Here is a 21,170-nt window from a genome sequence, read left to right as displayed (position 1 = left end):
AAGCTCACACTCTTGAGTGAGTTTAGGGTGTTTGCCTCACACTTTGGGGACAAAGTGAAGATTTAAGTGTGGGGTGGACATGAGTTGGTATCATGTATATATTGTGATATATTCAATTCCATGCATTGTACTTCATTCAAAAAAAAAAAAAAAAAAAGAAAAGAAAAAAAAAGGAAAAACCCGGCTAGGATGAAAACCCGAAAGGGCATCCTAGGCAAAAATGGGAAAGTGGCCGAGGTCGGAGTGAAAACCCGAAAGGGCACTTCGGGAAAAATGAAAAAATGAGTGCGAGCCACGAGAGTAGAAGTGAGGAAAATGCTAAACCGAAAACCCGCAAGGGCGGGCGGTTTAGGCAAAATGAGAGATTTAGGCAAAATGAAAAATGATTGAAACTCTCAAGTCTTGTCACATATTTTTACTACTTCCTACATGGTGTTGGTGACATAAGTGGAGGTGTCAAAGAAGGTTGGAAGGGTAGGTTAGAAGTGTGCCAAGGCTAGGAGGGGGATTTGGAAGCTTACTTTGTTACTAGTGCTTGGCATACTTGAAGTATGGGATTGTGTTGACTTGTATTATACTTTGTTGGAAAGTTGTGTTTGGTTGATGAGTTGTTGAGTTGTTGTGAATTGTTGAAGAATAGAGGTGTTTGAGGTTGCCAAATTGATAGATAGGAGGGGCTTTAGTGACCATGGTAGCCTTGTATTACCAAGTGGAGTGATAAGGGGGAGTAATAAGGAGGAAGTTTTGAGTTTTGGGAAGGATGAATGGATGAATTGGTGGACTTAGGATCATCTTAGAAGAGGGATGACATAAGGAGGGGGCGTGAGAGAAGAGAGGTTCGAATTGGTGGAATTTGGGTCACTCACTCACTTATTGGAGCTATGAAGGAAAGTGACCATGAGCTTAGATGAGGGATGACATAAGAAGGAAGAAGTGAGGTGAAGAGAGGGGGATTAGGAGCGCCCATACTTCTTGGCCTAGGTGGTGATTAGGTTTATTCTAGTTTGCTCGGGACGAGCAAAGGACTAAGTGTGGGGTGTTTGATGAGCTCCTATTTCTACTACATTTTGGCACCATTTTGAGCTCATTTGGTAGCATTTGGTGACTGTTTTTGACGTTTTTGACGTTATTTAGCCAATTCCATATGTTTCACCATTTAGCGTAATTTCAAGTGAAGATTAAGAAGCCAAAAGATCGAGAGAAGCGTCCAAGGAAGAGCCAAGAATAAGATTGAAGAAATGCAACAAGAAAGCCTTCCAAAGGATCAAAGGAATCACGAAAGAAAGGCGGACTCCAGGAGCAAACTCGCACCGTGCGAGTTTTCCAGACCCAGAACTCGCACGGTGCGAAAAATCCGGGTTTGATGGCTTTTGTTTCCGTTTTGTATTACGGGCCTCCCCCTTTATTAAGCCCATTGATTACTAGGTTTCGGGGGTTATAAATAGGAAGTTTGCAATTAGGTTAAGCATCTTTTGTTCACTTTAATTAATCAAGGTTGTAATTTGGGAATATTTTCATCTTTTGAATTGGGTTTTAGATCTAATTATGGAGAACTAATCTCCTATCTTAATCCGACTCAAGGCTTAATCTTTGGTTGTAAGATCCTTTAATCCTTCCTTAATTTTAATTATCATTGTTAATCCTTTTGTGTTTATTGTTTGAATTTTGGCATCCTTGTTTATATTGAGTAATTAAGTGTGATTTCCTTGTTGCTTAATTAATCAAGTTCCTTAATTTATTGTTGTTGGGATTATTAAGTGTGATTTCCTTGTAATCTCATCTTTGCAACACCTTGTTATTATGCTAATGAATGTGATTTCTTCTTGGCTTAATTAGCAAGTAAAGGATTAACTTGTAATTAGGCATTAATTGTGATTTCATTGTGTCTAATTACCTCTATTGAATCTCTTGTGCTCATATCTTCTTGTTAATTTGACCAATGTATGTGATTTCTACTTGGTAGAATTGATAAGTTGGGTTATTTGATTAAGTGTGATTTCCTTGTCATTTGGCCATTATTTAGGAGATTTAGAAGATTAATCTTCACAATAGAGTGATAATATATAATTGAAGGATTGATTGAAGGGTTTTGTCAACTAAAGTGCCAAACTTTGGGTCGGGTTAAGTCTCTCTTGATATTGATTAATTTCCATCTTGAACTCTTGATTGTTTACTTGTCTTGCACTCTTGTTTGAATTTCCTTGCTTTTGTTACAATTGAACTCAACCCAACCCCCCCCCCCCCTTTTTATATAATTGTTGTTACTTTGTCTTAATTATTCTAATTACTCTTTTAATTTCACTATTGCAAAACCCATCTTCTCTTGGGTTCGATCCCTTGCTTGCTATTTTACTAGTTTATAATTAGTGCTAATTAGTGTGTTTAGTGGTATATAAATTGTTAATTTGGACGTCTTTTAGTGCGACATTTTAGGCGTGTCAGTTAATTAGTAGTATTAATTGTTGTAGGATGCTTTGTGATAGTTGTTATGGAATTATGTAGGATGAGACGGTTTTATGATATGGATGCTTGGTGGTTTTGGATTTGCTTATGGAGTATGCTAAAAGGTAGGCTAATTCTACTCGGTTTCAATAATATGGTCATTACATATGTTGTGGTTAATGTTGCAATTAGTGTCACATAATTAGAGTAATTACATTATAACATGTTTAGTGGGTAATAACATCATTAAGGAGATAAGTATGTCGGTTGAATTGCATTATAACATGATATTGGTTAAGATGACTTGATGAGTCGGTAATTGACATATTGTGTAGTGTCTTACATTATTGTATTTGTCATGTATATTGGAGAATATGACGATTGTGATTGTTTGGTGGTGTTACTTGGTTATTGAGGAGAGGTAAGACGGTTGTGAGACCTTCTTAAGCTTAAGTCGCCTCTTGGAGCTTCCCACTGTTGGAATAAGTGTCCTCCGACAATAATGCGATCACAACTGTTGATCATAATGATCACATGTTTAAATCTCATTTTAAGAATACATGTGGGATGTAATATTTTCAAGAACTGGTCCACACATATCGGTAATGATTGGTGACTAGAGTTTGACATTCGTCGTGCGGACGGTGGTGATCAGTTGATCCCCTTAGGTCATACCTATAGGGAAATACTCTTAATTGATTATTTAATTAATCGTATGCCGATACGAGTTAATTAAATTGCTTAAAATTGACGGATGATTTTGTGAGTAAAGTTAACGTATCTTATTGTAATTTGATTAAATGAGACACGGTCTAAGTAATCGAATTGTTTTATTACTTGGAGAAAATTATTGTTTACGAAACAATTGATATTGAATTGAGATTGAATGAATGATTTATTATAAATACAAGATGTTGTGATTTATAATTGACAAACCATTTTGGTACAGGTAATTACGAATTACTAGTCGATTTTGTATATGACATATTTTATGAGTATGTTGATTTTTAATATGTTAAAAATACATTACAATTTCATATGTCAAGTAACATGTCACATATGTTACAATTGACAAATGACAAAAATAAAATGGAGCTCCCATTTTATATGTGCCGAAAATGGAGGGGCTTTTGGTTGATATTGTGTTAATTATTTTTAAGTGGAAAACACAATAATTACCTATAGTCTTAGCCTTACATGCCTATCATTTCTTGGGTAGAAAAACTAGCCCATGCATTGGGCACACTACTCCTTCCAACCGGTTTCACCAAGGGAAATAGAGAGTGTTTCCTCTACAATTATTCATTCACTCTTATCTTAAAATTTCTAGTGTAAGAAATTACCATTATTCTCTCTACATCTTATGAAAATTCTAGAGAAATAAACCTCACAAATACTCCCTCTTGAACCGATTTTTCAAGAGAAAAATTATAATTTTTGTGTCATTTTTATAGTAAGACTTATATTATTTCTAGTACAAAATAATATTAGTTATTAAGAGGTTTCCTTGGGTATATGCTTTTGGGAGAGATTCTAAACTTGAATCTTGTTCATCCATTGTTGGAAAGCTCAAGAACTAACAAGAAGGAGATCTTGTTGGTGCTCAAAATGGCCGAAAATAAGATGGTGAGAAATCGTTTTTTTCATCTCCTTTTTATTAAGTTTGCATGCATAAGATCTACAATTTATTTTATGACTAAATAATTTTGTACATATATGAATATGTAAATTAATGAGATTAATGAATTCTAACACCCACTCCAAGAGAGATGTGCACACTAATGGCTTGAGTTACGGAGGAACTCGTGTGGTTGAGACACGACGTCTAGCAGGGGATCGGGTTGGCTTCCGGACCGGTATGTCTGGACATGTCACGGTACCTGTTTGTGGTTGTTGGTATGTCTAGGCGTGTCTCTGTACCAGTGTGGTTGTCGGTATGTCTGGGCATGTCGCGGTACCGTGGTGGTGGTTGTTTGATAGCGTCTCATTAATATTATAGTCATGTTGCATACTCACACATTTGTGTCGTGTCACACTTTATTTATTGAAACTGACGTTTGTGTGTCTGTGTAATTGTCACCTATTTTCGGGTTGGCCTGTGTCGATCCATATGATATTTCTGATCATATGGGATGTAGGCTAAGTACAGGTTTTGCTTGTTGATGTGATCGGGATTTGGGCTGCGCTTTGGACTTGGAGTCGAGTACTTGGATAGTTGATGGATAACATAGATAGTCGTCATAAGTTGTACTCTTTTATTTATCCATTCATGGTTTGTAATCACTAAACTTGTTATTTATAATAAATGTTTCTTGATTGTATCTCCGATTTACCGCCTCGGGAAATCGAGATGGTGACATGAAGTAAAACATGAAACACTCGATTTTGAATAGAAATTGTGCACGAAAATGATTGCTCAAATGCTAAAGGATGAGTGAATGGGACATGAATTAAACCAAGCACAAAGCAAAGGTTTAAGACAAAGAGCTTGTTCAAGCACCTAGCAATGAACTCATTCAGCCCCTAGCACTAAGTAAAGGAGGGTTTTCTTGCACTAAGCAAAGAATTAAAGAGAGAAAAACTAGGTTTTCACTTGTAATTAGGTTCATTCAAATCTGAAGTTCTCATGTGTCTAGCTTATTTTATATAGACCAAGGCATCTTAACCCTTGATTACTAGCTACATCTAAGGGACATAAAATGAGCTGCTATAATAGAAGAAAAACGGCTGACCTAGGACTTACACAATCTTTGAAATTGAAAATGACATAAAGCAAAGAAATGATAAAGTAAACTAATAGTCCAACCCTCATTGTTTGTTAGCTCAACTCCTTACTTACGCTATATGGGTGACTTGGTGGCCTTGTGGAACCGTGTAAGGCTCTTGTGCAGCTCCCAAAAGTCCTTTGAGTTTTGTTGGATCAAAAGAGGAAAGGTTGAAAGCGACATTTAGCTCATTGTTAAAAACCGGGTCCCCTTGGTACCTTTGCAATGATTCTTCAATTAATTTACGATTGGTAACTCTTGGAGATAAAATATCCTACACAAAAACGTCCTAAACACCCAAGATAAGAATTAGGATGGTTGGAGCCATGGCTTCTTAGACGGTTTTTGAGTTAGACCTCAAATTAGGACGAGGTCCAAACCGGGTGAAATAGGAGCTTTCTCGGTTTGATTCTTTTCAATATCCCCTTCTTGAAAAGGATTTGCCCTCAAATCCTCGAGCTTATCCTCTTCAACCTCTTCATAATAAGGACTCAAATCCCCAACATTGAAAGTTCCATGTACACCATACTCTCCGGGAAGGTTTATCTGGTATGCATTGGACCCGAACTTCTCAAGGACTTCGAATGGACCATTAGCTCTAGGCATGAGCTTATTCTTCATTTTTTCTGGAAATATTTCCTTTCTCAAGTGTATCCAAACAAGATCTCCGGGTTCAAAGCTCTTGGTTCCCTTAGCACCCTTGAACTTGGCCTTATGAGCCTCATTAGCCTTCTCAATTTGCTTCTCATCTTGTTCATGGACATGGAGCATTTGTTCAACTCTTTTCTTATCATCATAATCAACGGCATTCCTCTTGATGGGTGCCAAATCAGTAGGCATCATAGGATTCACGCCATAGACCACTTCAAAGGGAGACTTGCCCGTGGTTGTGGAAGGTGCTCGGTTGAAGGCAAACTCGGCTTGAGCTAGCTTGAGGTCCTAATCTTTTAATGACTTAAAAACCGTGCATCTAAGGATCCTCTCCAAGGTCTTGTTGGTAACTTCCATTTCCCCATCAGTTTGAGGGTGATTGGAGGTACTAAATAAGAGCCTTGTCTTGAGTAGATTCCATAAGGTCCTCCAAAAATGACTCATGAACTTTGAATCCCTATCTGAGACAATGGACTTAGGAATATAATGGAGCTTGACCACCTCCTTGAAATAGAGCTCGGCCACACTAGTTGCATCTTCAGTTTTCTTAAAAGCAATAAAATGTGCCATCTTGGTAAACCTATCTACAACCACCATGATTGAATCCTTCCCTCTTTGAGTTCTTGGTAAAGCAACAATGAAGTCTAATAAGGTTATTTTCAGTCGTTTGGCCTTAATCAAAATAAATCTTATCTCAGTACTAACAAATAGCTAGCGGTAAGTACGGTATCATATCCACAGGGAGGCGGTAAAAATCAGTTTGCTAAAGTCCAAGTTCGCCTTATAGTAACAATTCTTGGGGGTTTTGATTGTTTGTTTGCTAACAACTAATTGCAGATAGAGTAAAGACTTTAAATAATAATATTTAAGAAGTCTAGGGTTTAGGTTCACTAGGTAGTTATTCAGGGGTGAGTCTTAACTTATTGATAGAGCTAATTATGTTGTTTAAGGTTATATGATCGGTCGATTCATTATTCCTTTAGATCAAATTGAACATGCAATCGCTTCATTAAATTATCTCTATTCAGTTATCATAGCCTATATTGATTCTAACTGATCGGTGAAAGCCTCAATTCGTTATACTAGTCAATTAACCCTGGCCAGTAATTAACTAACTAGATGAAGAATAATAAATGAACAACAATGAATAAGCAATTTTAACTATCAATTAATTAATTAATTCCCCCTTCTAACAACCTAGATCCCCATTCACCCTAGATAAGAGAATTAGCTACTCATATTAAAGGGAAAAACAACAACAATAATTGATGAAGACATAATTAAAGACAATAAATAAGAATAAAGATATAATAGCATGAACTAAATTAATAATTAATGAGTAAAGATTAAGTACCTTAACGAATAATGAAGAACGGAATTTAGATCCAAATGTAAGAACAATTATCTAAACTAAATGTATTTTGAGAGTTTTCTAGGGTAGCAATACGAAACTAAGTAAAATAAAGCGTAAAATAAACTAGGGTATGGCTTAGGTATTTATAATAAAACATAACCGACTTAAGGAAAATTGCGAAAAATCTGGAATCAAGTGGTTCCTCGATCGAGCCTCTATGTACTCGATCGAGTCACCAACTTCCTCGATCGAGCCAGCTCGATTGATCGAGGCACTAACTTATTTCAGCCCTTTTCTTCGTGTTGTCTTCTTAACTTCTCTTCTTTCATTCTTATAGATTCACGTGGCATGCTTCGTGTATTCCTTCATGCCTACTCCGCGATGCCCATTTCATACCTTTGACCCTCAAATATATCATTCCTGCATTAAACATAAAAAATCATAAGTATCAACATTCTAACATAAAAGACATGTAAATAATATAAACTAGCACGAAAACCGTATCAAAAGCAATTAAGGGGAGGCATAAATATGATATAATTATGACTCATCAAACTCCCCCAAACCATCTCTTTGCTTGTCCTCAAGCAAAGCAACACACAATACAAAAGGCAATCATACAAATGGCGAATAAACAACTCAGAACTAATGTTGAAGCACATACAAATCCCAAGCTATCCATATACGTAACAAGGCAATGACCAAAGTGTACCAATAAAACATATTCAAAGGTACGGGAAATAGAAAACGGAGCTCAAGTCTTAAGTCACCATACTATAGACAAATGCCAAATACCTTTCGATCTTGCAAGACAAATTAGTTGGATTCTCGCGGATTCACTCATGCACTCATAAGTATGTAAGGGTGAGTATGCATCCAATATGTAGACAAAAGTACATGTATCAAGGACAATAAGGGTGGAAAATGGGTTAAAGGGATAGAAATGGTTTGTGCCAAGGCACGTTATGGATATGTGGATCTAAGACGGTAGTTTCAGTGATAAACCAAAACCAAAACTACGATAACAAATACAAATGAACCCAACTTAGAGAAAAAATCTTAACTTTACAACACATGAGAGCGAATGACAAGGCTAAAGTCGTATCACCTTAATCAAAATAAACCTAAATTACTACTAATTAATAGCTAGCGGTAAGAAGGGTCGAATCCATAGAGAGGCGAGGTAATTAGTCTAGTTTGTTAATATTTAAGTATGTCAAGTAACCAATTTTGGGAGTTTTGATTGTTTGTTTTCTAACAATTAATAGCAAGTGTAATAAAAGATGAATAACAATAATATTAAAGAGTCTAGGGATTCGGGTTCACTAGGTAGTCATACGGGGTGTGATTTAATTCATTGATAGAGCTAATTATGTTGTTTAAGGTTATATGATCTATCGATTCAATATTCCTTTAGATATAATTTAATATGCAATCGCTATCATTAAATTATCTATATTCAGTTATCGTAGCCTATATTGATTCTAGCCCAGTCGGTGAAAGTCTCAATTCGCTATATTAGTCAATTAACCCTGGCTAGTAATTAATTTACTAGATGAAGAATAATAACATGAACAACAACAAATAAGCAATATTAACAATCAATTCATTAGTTTAATCCCCTTCTAACAACCTAGATCCCCTTTTTCCCTCGATAAAAACATTAGTTACTCATGCTAATAACAATAACAACAATAACAATATAAGAAGGCATATTTAAGAGCATAATAAGATGAACAATAATGATTGAGTAATTATTAAATAAAGATTAGAAAAATACCGTAATTAAAGGTGTAGATACCCGTATCCGTCGATATTGGAATTTATAGAGAACCCGACAAACACCCGATGATGATAGGACACATGTATTCTTTAGTTGTCATTGTCATTATTTGGAGCTCGTTTTACGAGGTAGAATGGGCGTCGTCGATGAAGTATTTTATTAATTTAAATGATATTTAAATTAACGTTTTTAGTGAATTCATTCTGTTAATTTAAATGATATTTGAATTAATGTTTTTAGTGGGTTCATTTTGTTATTTTAAATGATATTTAAAATTAATGTGTTTTTTTAAGTGAATTCATTATTCATTTAATTTAAATGATATTTAAATTAAAGCTTTATTTTGAATTTATTTTCCAAGTTTATTTTATTGAAAATAAAGTAAGTATTTGATTTGAAAAATCATTTTATGAGTATATTTGATTTGAAAAGTCATTTATTTTAATTTATTAGTTGATTTGAAAAATCGATTTTTAAAAGCGAGGAACTCGTTTTGCATCGTGTGTTTTGAGCTCGATTTTAGCTCGTTTTTAAGCCCGTTTCTTTTGCGAATTGGCACGAATCTCGAGTACACTAACCCACCTATACCAACACCCATCAACCCATGTTCGAACCCCCTCACAAGCAGCCCAAAATCTCGTTCAAAACCAACCCCAAGCAGCCCGCATAAAACCGAACAGCTCCCCTGTTTTGCGAGCCAATTCCCGAGCCCAAACCCGCTTCAAACACTACCAAGACCCGTACCCATTAACCCTAACCCATACCCTAGTATCCTACCCATATTATCCTAGCTTGATCACCAAGAAATCCTCCAAAACGAACCCTAGAAACCCCTCCCAAAACCGATGGACAGCAGCTATGTTCATTGAGCCCGATTTGCCTCTCCTCCCTTTTAACCTATTTTAAACCCTTATAAATACCACCCCTTCACCATACATTCATTCCTCTAAGTTCTCCATACATCCAACCATCACATAGAAGCTTTAAACCTCAGAAACAAACCCTAAACATCCTCCAAAAACCCTAAACAAAACCGACACACAAACTGAAACTGTTTGTGTGTCTCCTTCGAAAACCCTTTCGTTCCTCCATCAAATCACCATAAAAATTCGAGTTTCTTGTTCCTAATTAACCATATAACATCCATATACACATTAGATAAAGAATTACGAGCCAAATTGCCCTTGAGAGTACACGAAATTCCTCGAAAAACAGAGTGAAATAACACTCTGTTTTCGTGTTTTTTCCTTGTCGGTCCAGTTCTGTTTGTGCTCGTTTTTCGTGCCCAATAACCCAAAACGAGCAGGGTTTGCTTTAAGATCCTTGTTCTCCTCTCTTTCTAGTTTCCAAAACATCTTTCGGATCGAATTTTCGTCGTGAAACGAGGGAGATATCACTGTTTTAAAACTGCTGTCCAGAAACTTTCCAAAACGCGTGTTGCTTTGTTACTTCGTCGACGACGGCCTCTCGAGATAAAATCTACCATCGATTACGACCCAAGACGGTGTCAACGATACATGTAGGTTGAGGGTGCATCAAATCCCCTTCTCTTCTCTTTTTATTTCGTTTTTTTATGCCTTTTTTATTGTCTTTTTTTGTTTGTCTTTTCGCTTGTTTATCGATTGTTTTAAATTAACGATGAAACTAGTTAGTCCGAGTATGAGTTAAAGTACCACTATGAACACCCGCGTTGACTTGAGATGGGAAAAGAAACCGCTACATCTGTCGGTCGTACACCCCCGTCTCATTTACATATCCTCGTGTTCAAAGTAGGGCATAAATAAAACAATTGTCTAACTTCGTTCTTCGTTTTCGACCCCCTTTCGTTTCGGCCAAATCGATGGATCCTAGGACCCGTTGCATGTTAGTTTAACCTCTGATTGTTAACCTATGACGTATTTAGATGACTTTAATTCAATTTAATAACCTAATTAGACACGATAGGTGGCTTCGACGTAAGTTATAAAATCAACTAACAATTCTGTAATTAATTGAATGCATCTCTCTCTTTCACCTAATTTCTCGCTAGTATAAGAGTGCGTGATTAGCACCCTCTTATTGACACTCGACGAGTTAAATTAATTAGCGAATTTGACCTAATTAGACCCTTTAGGCCGTGTAGAATGCACCCTTGCGCGACAATCAATCGACATCGTTTTTTACTCGTTTTCTAAGTTGTTTCCTATCCCTTTTCGCAATCTTTCGATCTAACCAATGAATCTAACTTAGGAACTAGGTTGACCGGGTCTTGGCCGTTGGTTTGGGCCGTTGGTTTGGGTCGTGTCCCGTCTTTCTCGTTTTGTTTCCTTTTCCTTGTTTATCATTTGTTCTTTGTTGTTTCATTGTTTGTAATTTATCGTTGGTTTATCGAGTTGTAATCTTTCAAGTTTGCTTTCTTTTATCGAGTCAAATGATTTCTAAAAACCTTAGTCTTGTTTGGTTAGACGGTTGTTCCCAATGCTTGTAGAGGCGTAGTAAACCGCGTGTTGTCTAAAGCAACATGGCCCGGTTTATGCTAATGCATGCTTTGGTGCGTAGCCCTATGTCTAATTCGATGAGATTAAGCGCGAGCACGCAATACGAGGATGACCCAAGAGCCGTGGGTCATGTGAGCCGAGGGCCACCCTCAAGTGCACGGTTTTCAAGGCCAATTGGCCGCGGGTTTGCGTCATGTATTGTTTTGTTTATAGCAATTGTAATTAGATCGAGTTGTAATTTATTTATTGTTGTGTCGGCATGAAATGCCTGGTTTGTAATAGGTAGATCCCAACATGACTCCCCATTCCCCATCAAGCCTTGTTTGTTTTATTTGTATGTTGTTAGATCAATCAACCCACATGCTAAATTACAACTTTGACAAAGTTAGTTTAGTTGCATCTAAAACGACGTAGAAACTTCACATGTTAGGGTTAAAACAACGTTTTGCACATCATACATCGCAGTAGCTATGACCTTGTTTGAAATCCGACACTTGACTTAGTAGAGGCCGTTATCGACGGGCGGGGTTGGGTGTCCTTATGGGTTTCCCAACACGTACCCTCACCCCTTACTCAAGATCTATGGTTTGTGGATCCGTCTAAATACCATTGGATTACGAGAGTCATTCAAATCGAGTGATATAGGGTACAAGTCTTTATCTTTAATCACTCGTAGTCGATGGGCTTTATGCTTTTCGATGAAAGGTGTAAAGTTGACTTGAACGGTTCCAAGTTCCCAAAAAACTTGGTGGCGACTCTAATATGTCTTAATTCGATTCGAAAGAACCTCGAGTCGATTATGCCGGGTGTGGATCCCTCGGACGCAGTTCCTGAGGGCCTTGTCCTGATTTGGCGACTCATTGGGGAAAAGAGGACTAGTTACACTTTGTGTTTCTAGGGTCTTTTTCCTCCGAGGTGAAACTTGAAAAGAAAGTGTTGGAAAGTAAAACATTACTCATAGTGCTACGATTCATGCATAAACCCTTAAGGACTTGCCGGGCCGTCCCGGCGTTTCTTCGTGATGCGTGGGGGCGACGTCCCACTATGCCAGAAGCTGCACATTGCTCGCTTCCACTTCGCCTCGCGTGGTTCTTGGGAGTGGGGACGATCTTCTAGGTACTTTACCTTAAGACACCATGCTCTATAAGACCGCAAAAGGATGGAGGGCATAGACCTTCTTGTAGAAGACTTGCCGAGACTTAGAGGTGTCTAGGAGCATACATCCTTATAACATGAGAATGACAATGTGCGATTTGTTTTCCCGAGTCTTGTTTTTTCGAAAATTCCCATGTCCTTTTCAAAACCGAACTTTTGAACAACTTACTTTCAAAATAGCATGGTTTTAAAAACGCGGAATGCTGCCCAAATAGGACTAGAATTTTCGGCCCAAAAATGAGCTTTTATAGCCGGCATGCTGCCCATTTCAAATCTCATTTTCAAATCAATCCTTCATTTTTCAAAATCAATCCAAAATGTTTCCCGAACCTCAACCAAGCATGAAATGCGTCGAGTCGTGTCCGGGTCCTGGCGGTGTTAGGCTAGACGTTTTTTTTTTCATTCCAAGAGTCTAGAACACGACCTTGTTGGGTCACCCAAGATCACCTCTTGGGCTTTGAGTCATGTTGGTCGACCTTTTGGTTTAGGATAGTCCACAAAAAACGTCCAAGCTAGGCCCTTGTGGACGTTTCACACGAACCCATAGGCTATGTTAGCCCAATCACGGGTTTAGTCACACCAAGTCCAGTTTAGAATCGAGTTATGACAGTTTGAGTCATGTCGTTTTGTCGAGTCTAAAGTGAACCGATGTCTAAATCAAACCGTGAGTCGAACCCTTGTTTAATCAGTCTCAAGTCGAGTCTTTGTTTAAGTCAAGTTGGGGTCGTGTCCTTAAGTGTGCAGGGGCTCTTACTTTAAATATTGACTCAGTACGGGGTTTTCTTGTAGAAAGGCCGCCAAAAACCCGACGTCAAGCAATGGAAGATGCTGTTAACAAGCTTACTGAGGCCGTGAACCTCATGATGACCCGAATGGATGCAATCGAATCCAATCTAGGTGAAGACTCCGCTTCATCTACCCCACCTCTGACTGATCTGGAGAAATGGTTCAAGTTCATTGAGGACCGTTTGAAGCTCTCCCAGGGGAAGAACATCCACTATGAGAATGCTAGGGCCTATGCCCCGGTTCAGGATAAGTTGCCCACAAACATGGTACTCACTGACATCCCCAAGTTCAAGGGCACCGAAGATCCAGTTCACCATGTTAAGGCCTATAAAGGGTACTTTTAAGATGAAGGAGTACTGTTGACATGCTCTCTGAAATTTTTGCCCAATCTCGGATGAACACCGAAGGCGTGGTTCTATAATCTTGACCTTAAGAACTTCCCCACTTTCGAAGATATTACGGTGGAGTTACGTAAGAACTATCTTTGATAATGTCGAGATTCAAACCAACATAAGAACATTGGAGGTGATGACACGAAAGACAAAGAAGGCTTTCTTGAATTCCTTGCAAGATGGCGTCTTTGAAAGCGTGAAATTAGCCAAGAAGCCTGATGAAGTTGAAATGGTAGATAAGTTCGTAAAGAATCTACGACCTATTTACCGCAATGCTCTGAAATACCAGAATTTTGGCTCTTTCAAAGAATTGATAAGAATCGGGATAAAGGTAGAAGATGATGTCATAAGGGCAGAGGCTGAAAAGCCGAAAGGGTACCAAGGGGCCTCATCGTCTAAGGGCAAAACCCCAGCAACGACCCATATTGATGAAGCCATCAATCTCTTAGAAGGGCAATCGAAGAAGTCGCAGCGCCAAACACCAAGGGCATTCGCCGATATCGGATGCACTTATACATACGCTCTCCAAAGGCTCATAGCCCAAGGAAAGCTGGAGCCTATTGGTCCAACTCCGGACCCTCCCGCTGATCAACAAGGTAAATGGTATAAACCAAATGCCTACTGTGCCTTTCACCAAGGGAAAGGCCATGATACTGAAAGGTGCTATCGACTGAAGCACGAAATCCAAGACATGATTGAGAATGGGACACTCCCGATCCCAACTGTTAAACCCAATAACATCACCAATCCATTTGGTGATCATGCCAATTTTGTTTCTGTCGAAGACAATGTCGATTATTCCCATCTTATCCACCCATGTCACTTGAAAGGGGTGTTTACCGGGAAAATATTTGTGGATTGCTCTGAATTCTTGCCAAACCCGAAGAATGAAATTCGAGTCGGGAGTCTTGCCCTAGAATGTACTCCTCTCATTAACGAAGTTAATAAAAGACAATTCAATTCACCACCCTTCATCATTGGCGTAGATCCTCAGAGGACTACCTCGGGATGGAGGCAAACCATCACAGGGATCAAGGACAAGAGCCGAGCATCTAAGCTGACAGCTAAACAAGAGAAAGCTCATGACCAGATTTGAAATTATGAGTCGGGCACTGTTTTCTTATTTTAGTCGAGTCGAGTCTAGGACTTTCTTTTCTTGAAGTTGAGTCGTTTGTTCCACGATGACCTAGGGTGTGTCCTAGGAATCGTTCCTTCGAGTCTGTTAAGCATGTGTCATTCCAATAAAAAGTTCCAGTTTCGTTTCCAAATATGTCTTGTTTCCAATCCTCAATCATTCCGAAACATGATAAAATACACAACACACTCAAAGGCATCCCTGGGGTGGAAATATGTCCCGTTTCAAAATGTAAGGTACAATAGGATTCCGTGTTTGATTCCCTTACCTATTCCATGTCTGGTGCTAGAAAACCTCCATCTGAACCAATGTTTGTGACAAGCTTTTAGATGATTCTATGACAAACCCGGACTAGCTCCTTGTTCCCCTATCGATGATGGAAGGCAAGCCTTTTCCCCAACAAAATCATCCCATCTCGAAGAGAGAAGATATCAACCCGTTCTAACAAGGAATTGTTAGTTCTTACCTAAATTAGTTGGCGAAGCCCAGTTTTCAAGGTGTATCCATTTCTGACTAAGAGAATGAATAGAAGATCATTTTCAAAGAGAGAAAAAAGATGAAAAAGAATGAAAAAATGAGAATAAGAGAAAAATTGGAAAAATGGAAAAAATGAAAAATGAAAAATGAAAAAAGATGAAAGAAAAAGAAAAAAGAAAAAAGATGTTGAAGTTCTTGCGGAATGCTTTTTGGTTGGATGTCGAAGTTACAGAGGCCAGAAGTCAAGTCAAGTACCCATAGTTGAAGTTCAATGGGCGAAGCCCAAAAGCTTAAGTAGTAACCTCTTTACCCCTAAGTCCTTCCTGAGACAGTTACAAGGGGATAGTCGGGAATTTTGAGAATCATTCCGCTTGTGTTGTTATACCTAGCCTTTAGGGTCCAGATATGGCAATTTGAACCCACATCGATTCCCAACCCATTTGCACTCGTGGTTCATCAAACCCGAGACACCCATTCCAACCATATCAGCAGCCATAGCCCTTGGCCTTAGCACCACAAAACGAACCTTCAGAATGATGGTTTACCTTGCGAACCTTTTTTTACCAAGCTCCACATCCCAAAGAATCGCAACCTTTTGTACCAACCCTAGACACGGGATACAACGGTACCTTGCAGGCTAGAATGGGATACGACAGGATATCTTTGGTGAAACCTTTGAGTGTGTACACCCAATCAAAATGCCATGTTTATGCACCATGATCGAACTACGTCGGATTTGATTTCGCTCCACGCGAATACGTAGGCAGTCCTTCAGAATAAGGGATTCAATCCACTCATCAACCAAGTTGTCATCTTGTCGGTTTATTACGGGTTTTAACCAAGTCCAAATGAAGCCACCTTTGTTTGAGTCGGTCTTAGCACTCGATGTAGGCTAGGATGAGGATATGGGTTCAGATGAATAGTATCGAGTCTCAGAATGAGCTTTATCTAATGGTTTAGGGAAAGATGCTGAGTCACATAGATGTAGGTTTGTGTTGGGAACAGAAAATATGAAAAACCCGCTGAAAAGAAAGAAGGCGTGGAAGAAAAATAATAAAAGCCCGCTGAAAAGAAAGAAGGCGGTGGCAAGAAATGATGAAAACCCGCTGAAAAAAAAGAAGGCGAGGAGAAGAGTGACAGAATGTTCCCAACAAGAGTGACGTGTGATGTCTAACTGTTCTTATAAAATCAGTCTGTGTTTAGTGTCTAGGCGAAGCTAACGTTGTTGCTCCATGAGTTTAATCCACCTTGTCAATGCCAAGTGATCTTGATTCCCATGTGCCCTTGGGAGCACGCCCATGCCATACGATATCTCTGTCTCAAGTCCGACGACCTTGTGATTCCCGTTTGCCATCTTTTGGCGCCGGAACGGCCAATTTACATTTCTACCCCCAACAAGTCAATAATTGAATTAAAACCCGTGCACACTTACGGTTTTATTTTCCTTTTTTGTTTTACGGTAGCGGGCTACGCCCACGTTATTTACGGGTCATACGGAGTGTCTGAGTCGTATTTCATGCTCACCCATCAAGGTTCGATTTCAAAAAATTTCAAAATTTCAAAATTCCAAAAACTTTTTTGCGGTGTGGATAGATGATCCAAGTAGTGGAATCCTTGTGGGTCGATGATCCAATCCTTCGAAATTCAAAAATTCAAAATTCAATTTTTGAAGGGCCGATGGCCCAATATTCTAAATGATGACAAATTCGAAATTCGGGTCGATGACCCAATCATTCAAAATTTTCAAATTCAATTTTCGGGTCGATGACCCAATCATTCAAAATTGTCAAATTCAAAATTCGGGTCGATGACCCAATTATTCAAAATTTTCAAATTCAATTCTCGGGTCGATGACCCAATCATTCAAAATTGTCAAATTCAAAATTCGGGTCGATGACCCAATTATTCAAAATTTTCAAATTCAATTTTCGGGTCGATGACCCAATCTTTCAAATGATCTAATTTTAGGATCGATGATCCAAATGTGCTTATGTGATGATTATTGCAAGTGCGTCTTTGTGCTTCAAATGTAGCAGGATATGCTTCAACTGGGGGCTCTAAAGTCTTCGACTTTAGAGCCATTGCAAACTGGGGGCTCTGAAGCCGTTGGCTTCAGAGACCATTATCAAGATGAAAGGGATGACATCCACCCAGAATTCAATTCAATACAAGAGTATGAAATGGAAGAATTCCGCAGCTGAAAGCAAATGATGAAAGTGGCGGCAACCTCCTCGGAAAGTCCCGTCCCATTTTGGCACCTGCCAGCAGATGATAAATTTTGGGCAAGTGTCAGCAGATGATGAATTTTGGACAAATGCCAGCAGATGATAAACTTTGGGCATATGTCAGCAGTTGCCGAACTACGACGCGGGTTTGATTCCGTCAGAAACGGATACGTAGGCGCCTAAGGATAAGGCTCAATCCACCATTTATGCAATTTATGGGTCGATGACCGACGATGATAATTTGACACAACAGAAGCAAGAGTCAATCCTCAACGAGGTTTCAGGTATGATCTCTTCTTATGGCTGGCGAGCTTATATACGCAAGTCTAATAGACTATAAACGACCCGAAGAATCCTCAGGTCGAGAGGGACCTGGGGTGTACTTTGACTTTCGCCTTGTCCAAGCCTCAGTCAAAGTGGGGGCTCTGTAGATACCCGTATCCGTCGATATTGGAATTTATAGAGAACCCGACAAACACCCGATGATGATAGGACACATGTATTCTTTAGTTGTCATTGTCATTATTTGGAGCTCGTTTTACGAGGTAGAATGGGCGTCGTCGATGAAGTTTTTTATTAATTTAAATGATATTTAAATTAACGTTTTTAGTGAATTCATTCTGTTAATTTAAATGATATTTGAATTAATGTTTTTAGTGGGTTCATTTTGTTATTTTAAATGATATTTAAAATTAATGTGTTTTTTTAAGTGAATTCATTATTCATTTAATTTAAATGATATTTAAATTAAAGCTTTATTTTGAATTTATTTTCCAAGTTTATTTTATTGAAAATAAAGTAAGTATTTGATTTGAAAAATCATTTTATGAGTATATTTGATTTGAAAAGTCATTTATTTTAATTTATTAGTTGATTTGAAAAATCGATTTTTAAAAGCGAGGAACTCGTTTTGCATCGTGTGTTTTGAGCTCGATTTTAGCTCGTTTTTAAGCCCGTTTCTTTTGCGAATTGGCACGAATCTCGAGTACACTAACCCACCTATACCAACACCCATCAACCCATGTTCGAACCCCCTCACAAGCAGCCCAAAATCTCGTTCAAAACCAACCCCAAGCAGCCCGCATAAAACCGAACAGCTCCCCTGTTTTGCGAGCCAATTCCCGAGCCCAAACCCGCTTCAAACACTACCAAGACCCGTACCCATTAACCCTAACCCATACCCTAGTATCCTACCCATATTATCCTAGCTTGATCACCAAGAAATCCTCCAAAACGAACCCTAGAAACCCCTCCCAAAACCGATGGACAGCAGCTATGTTCATTGAGCCCGATTTGCCTCTCCTCCCTTTTAACCTATTTTAAACCCTTATAAATACCACCCCTTCACCATACATTCATTCCTCTAAGTTCTCCATACATCCAACCATCACATAGAAGCTTTAAACTTCAGAAACAAACCCTAAACATCCTCCAAAAACCCTAAACAAAACCGACACACAAACTGAAACTGTTTGTGTGTCTCCTTCGAAAACCCTTTCGTTCCTCCATCAAATCACCATAAAAATTCGAGTTTCTTGTTCCTAATTAACCATATAACATCCATATACACATTAGATAAAGAATTACGAGCCAAATTGCCCTTGAGAGTACACGAAATTCCTCGAAAAACAGAGTGAAATAACACTCTGTTTTCGCGGTTTTTTCCTTGTCGGTCCAGTTCTGTTTGTGCTCGTTTTTCGTGCCCAATAACCCAAAACGAGCAGGGTTTGCTTTAAGATCCTTGTTCTCCTCTCTTTCTAGTTTCCAAAACATCTTTCGGATCGAATTTTCGTCGTGAAACGAGGGAGATATCACTGTTTTAAAACTGCTGTCCAGAAACTTTCCAAAACGCGTGTTGCTTTGTTACTTCGTCGACGACGGCCTCTCGAGATAAAATCTACCATCGATTACGACCCAAGACGGTGTCAACGATACATGTAGGTTGAGGGTGCATCAAATCCCCTTCTCTTCTCTTTTTATTTCGTTTTTTTATGCCTTTTTTATTGTCTTTTTTTGTTTGTCTTTTCGCTTGTTTATCGATTGTTTTAAATTAACGATGAAACTAGTTAGTCCGAGTATGAGTTAAAGTACCACTATGAACACCCGCGTTGACTTGAGATGGGAAAAGAAACCGCTACATCTGTCGGTCGTACACCCCCGTCTCATTTACATATCCTCGTGTTCAAAGTAGGGCATAAATAAAACAATTGTCTAACTTCGTTCTTCGTTTTCGACCCCCTTTCGTTTCGGCCAAATCGATGGATCCTAGGACCCGTTGCATGTTAGTTTAACCTCTGATTGTTAACCTATGACGTATTTAGATGACTTTAATTCAATTTAATAACCTAATTAGACACGATAGGTGGCTTCGACGTAAGTTATAAAATCAACTAACAATTCTGTAATTAATTGAATGCATCTCTCTCTTTCACCTAATTTCTCGCTAGTATAAGAGTGCGTGATTAGCACCCTCTTATTGACACTCGACGAGTTAAATTAATTAGCGAATTTGACCTAATTAGACCCTTTAGGCCGTGTAGAATGCACCCTTGCGCGACAATCAATCGACATCGTTTTTTACTCGTTTTCTAAGTTGTTTCCTATCCCTTTTCGCGATCTTTCGATCTAACCAATGAATCTAACTTAGGAACTAGGTTGACCGGGTCTTGGCCGTTGGTTTGGGCCGTTGGTTTGGGTCGTGTCCCGTCTTTCTCGTTTTGTTTCCTTTTCCTTGTTTATCATTTGTTCTTTGTTGTTTCATTGTTTGTAATTTATCGTTGGTTTATCGAGTTGTAATCTTTCAAGTTTGCTTTCTTTTATCGAGTCAAATGATTTCTAAAAACCTTAGTCTTGTTTGGTTAGACGGTTGTTCCCAATGCTTGTAGAGGCGTAGTAAACCGCGTGTTGTCTAAAGCAACATGGCCCGGTTTATGCTAATGCATGCTTTGGTGCGTAGCCCTATGTCTAATTCGATGAGATTAAGCGCGAGCACGCAATACGAGGATGACCCAAGAGCCGTGGGTCATGTGAGCCGAGGGCCACCCTCAAGTGCACGGTTTTCAAGGCCAATTGGCCGCGGGTTTGCGTCATGTATTGTTTTGTTTATAGCAATTGTAATTAGATCGAGTTGTAATTTATTTATTGTTGTGTCGGCATGAAATGCCTGGTTTGTAATAGGTAGATCCCAACGGCTCCCCCATTCCCCATCAAGCCTTGTTTGTTTTATTTGTATGTTGTTAGATCAATCAACCCACATGCTAAATTACAACTTTGACAAAGTTAGTTTAGTTGCATCTAAAACGACGTAGAAACTTCACATGTTAGGGTTAAAACAACGTTTTGCACATCATACATCGCAGTAGCTATGACCTTGTTTGAAATCCGACACTTGACTTAGTAGAGGCCGTTATCGACGGGCGGGGTTGGGTGTCCTTATGGGCTTCCCAACACGTACCCTCACCCCTTACTCAAGATCTATGGTTTGTGGATCCGTCTAAATACCATTGGATTACGAGAGTCATTCAAATC

The 21,170-nt window shown here is 38.8% G+C and overlaps 1 protein-coding gene across 1 annotated transcript; it reads right to left on the bottom strand.

Moving 5' to 3' along the window:
* Positions 1-5,564: 5,564 nt before the first annotated feature.
* On the bottom strand, positions 5,565-6,047 carry LOC141641161 (uncharacterized). Its single transcript, XM_074449834.1, has one exon. It carries the CDS (start codon positions 6,045-6,047, stop codon positions 5,565-5,567), a length of 483 nt encoding a protein of 160 aa, XP_074305935.1.
* Positions 6,048-21,170: the final 15,123 nt, after the last annotated feature.

The sequence above is a fragment of the Silene latifolia genome, chromosome 2 (genome assembly GCF_048544455.1).
Source record: "Silene latifolia isolate original U9 population chromosome 2, ASM4854445v1, whole genome shotgun sequence".
Lineage (NCBI taxonomy): Eukaryota > Viridiplantae > Streptophyta > Magnoliopsida > Caryophyllales > Caryophyllaceae > Silene > Silene latifolia.
The sequence above is the reverse complement of the archived record's forward strand: the minus strand, read 5'-3'. Positions and strand labels throughout refer to the sequence as shown.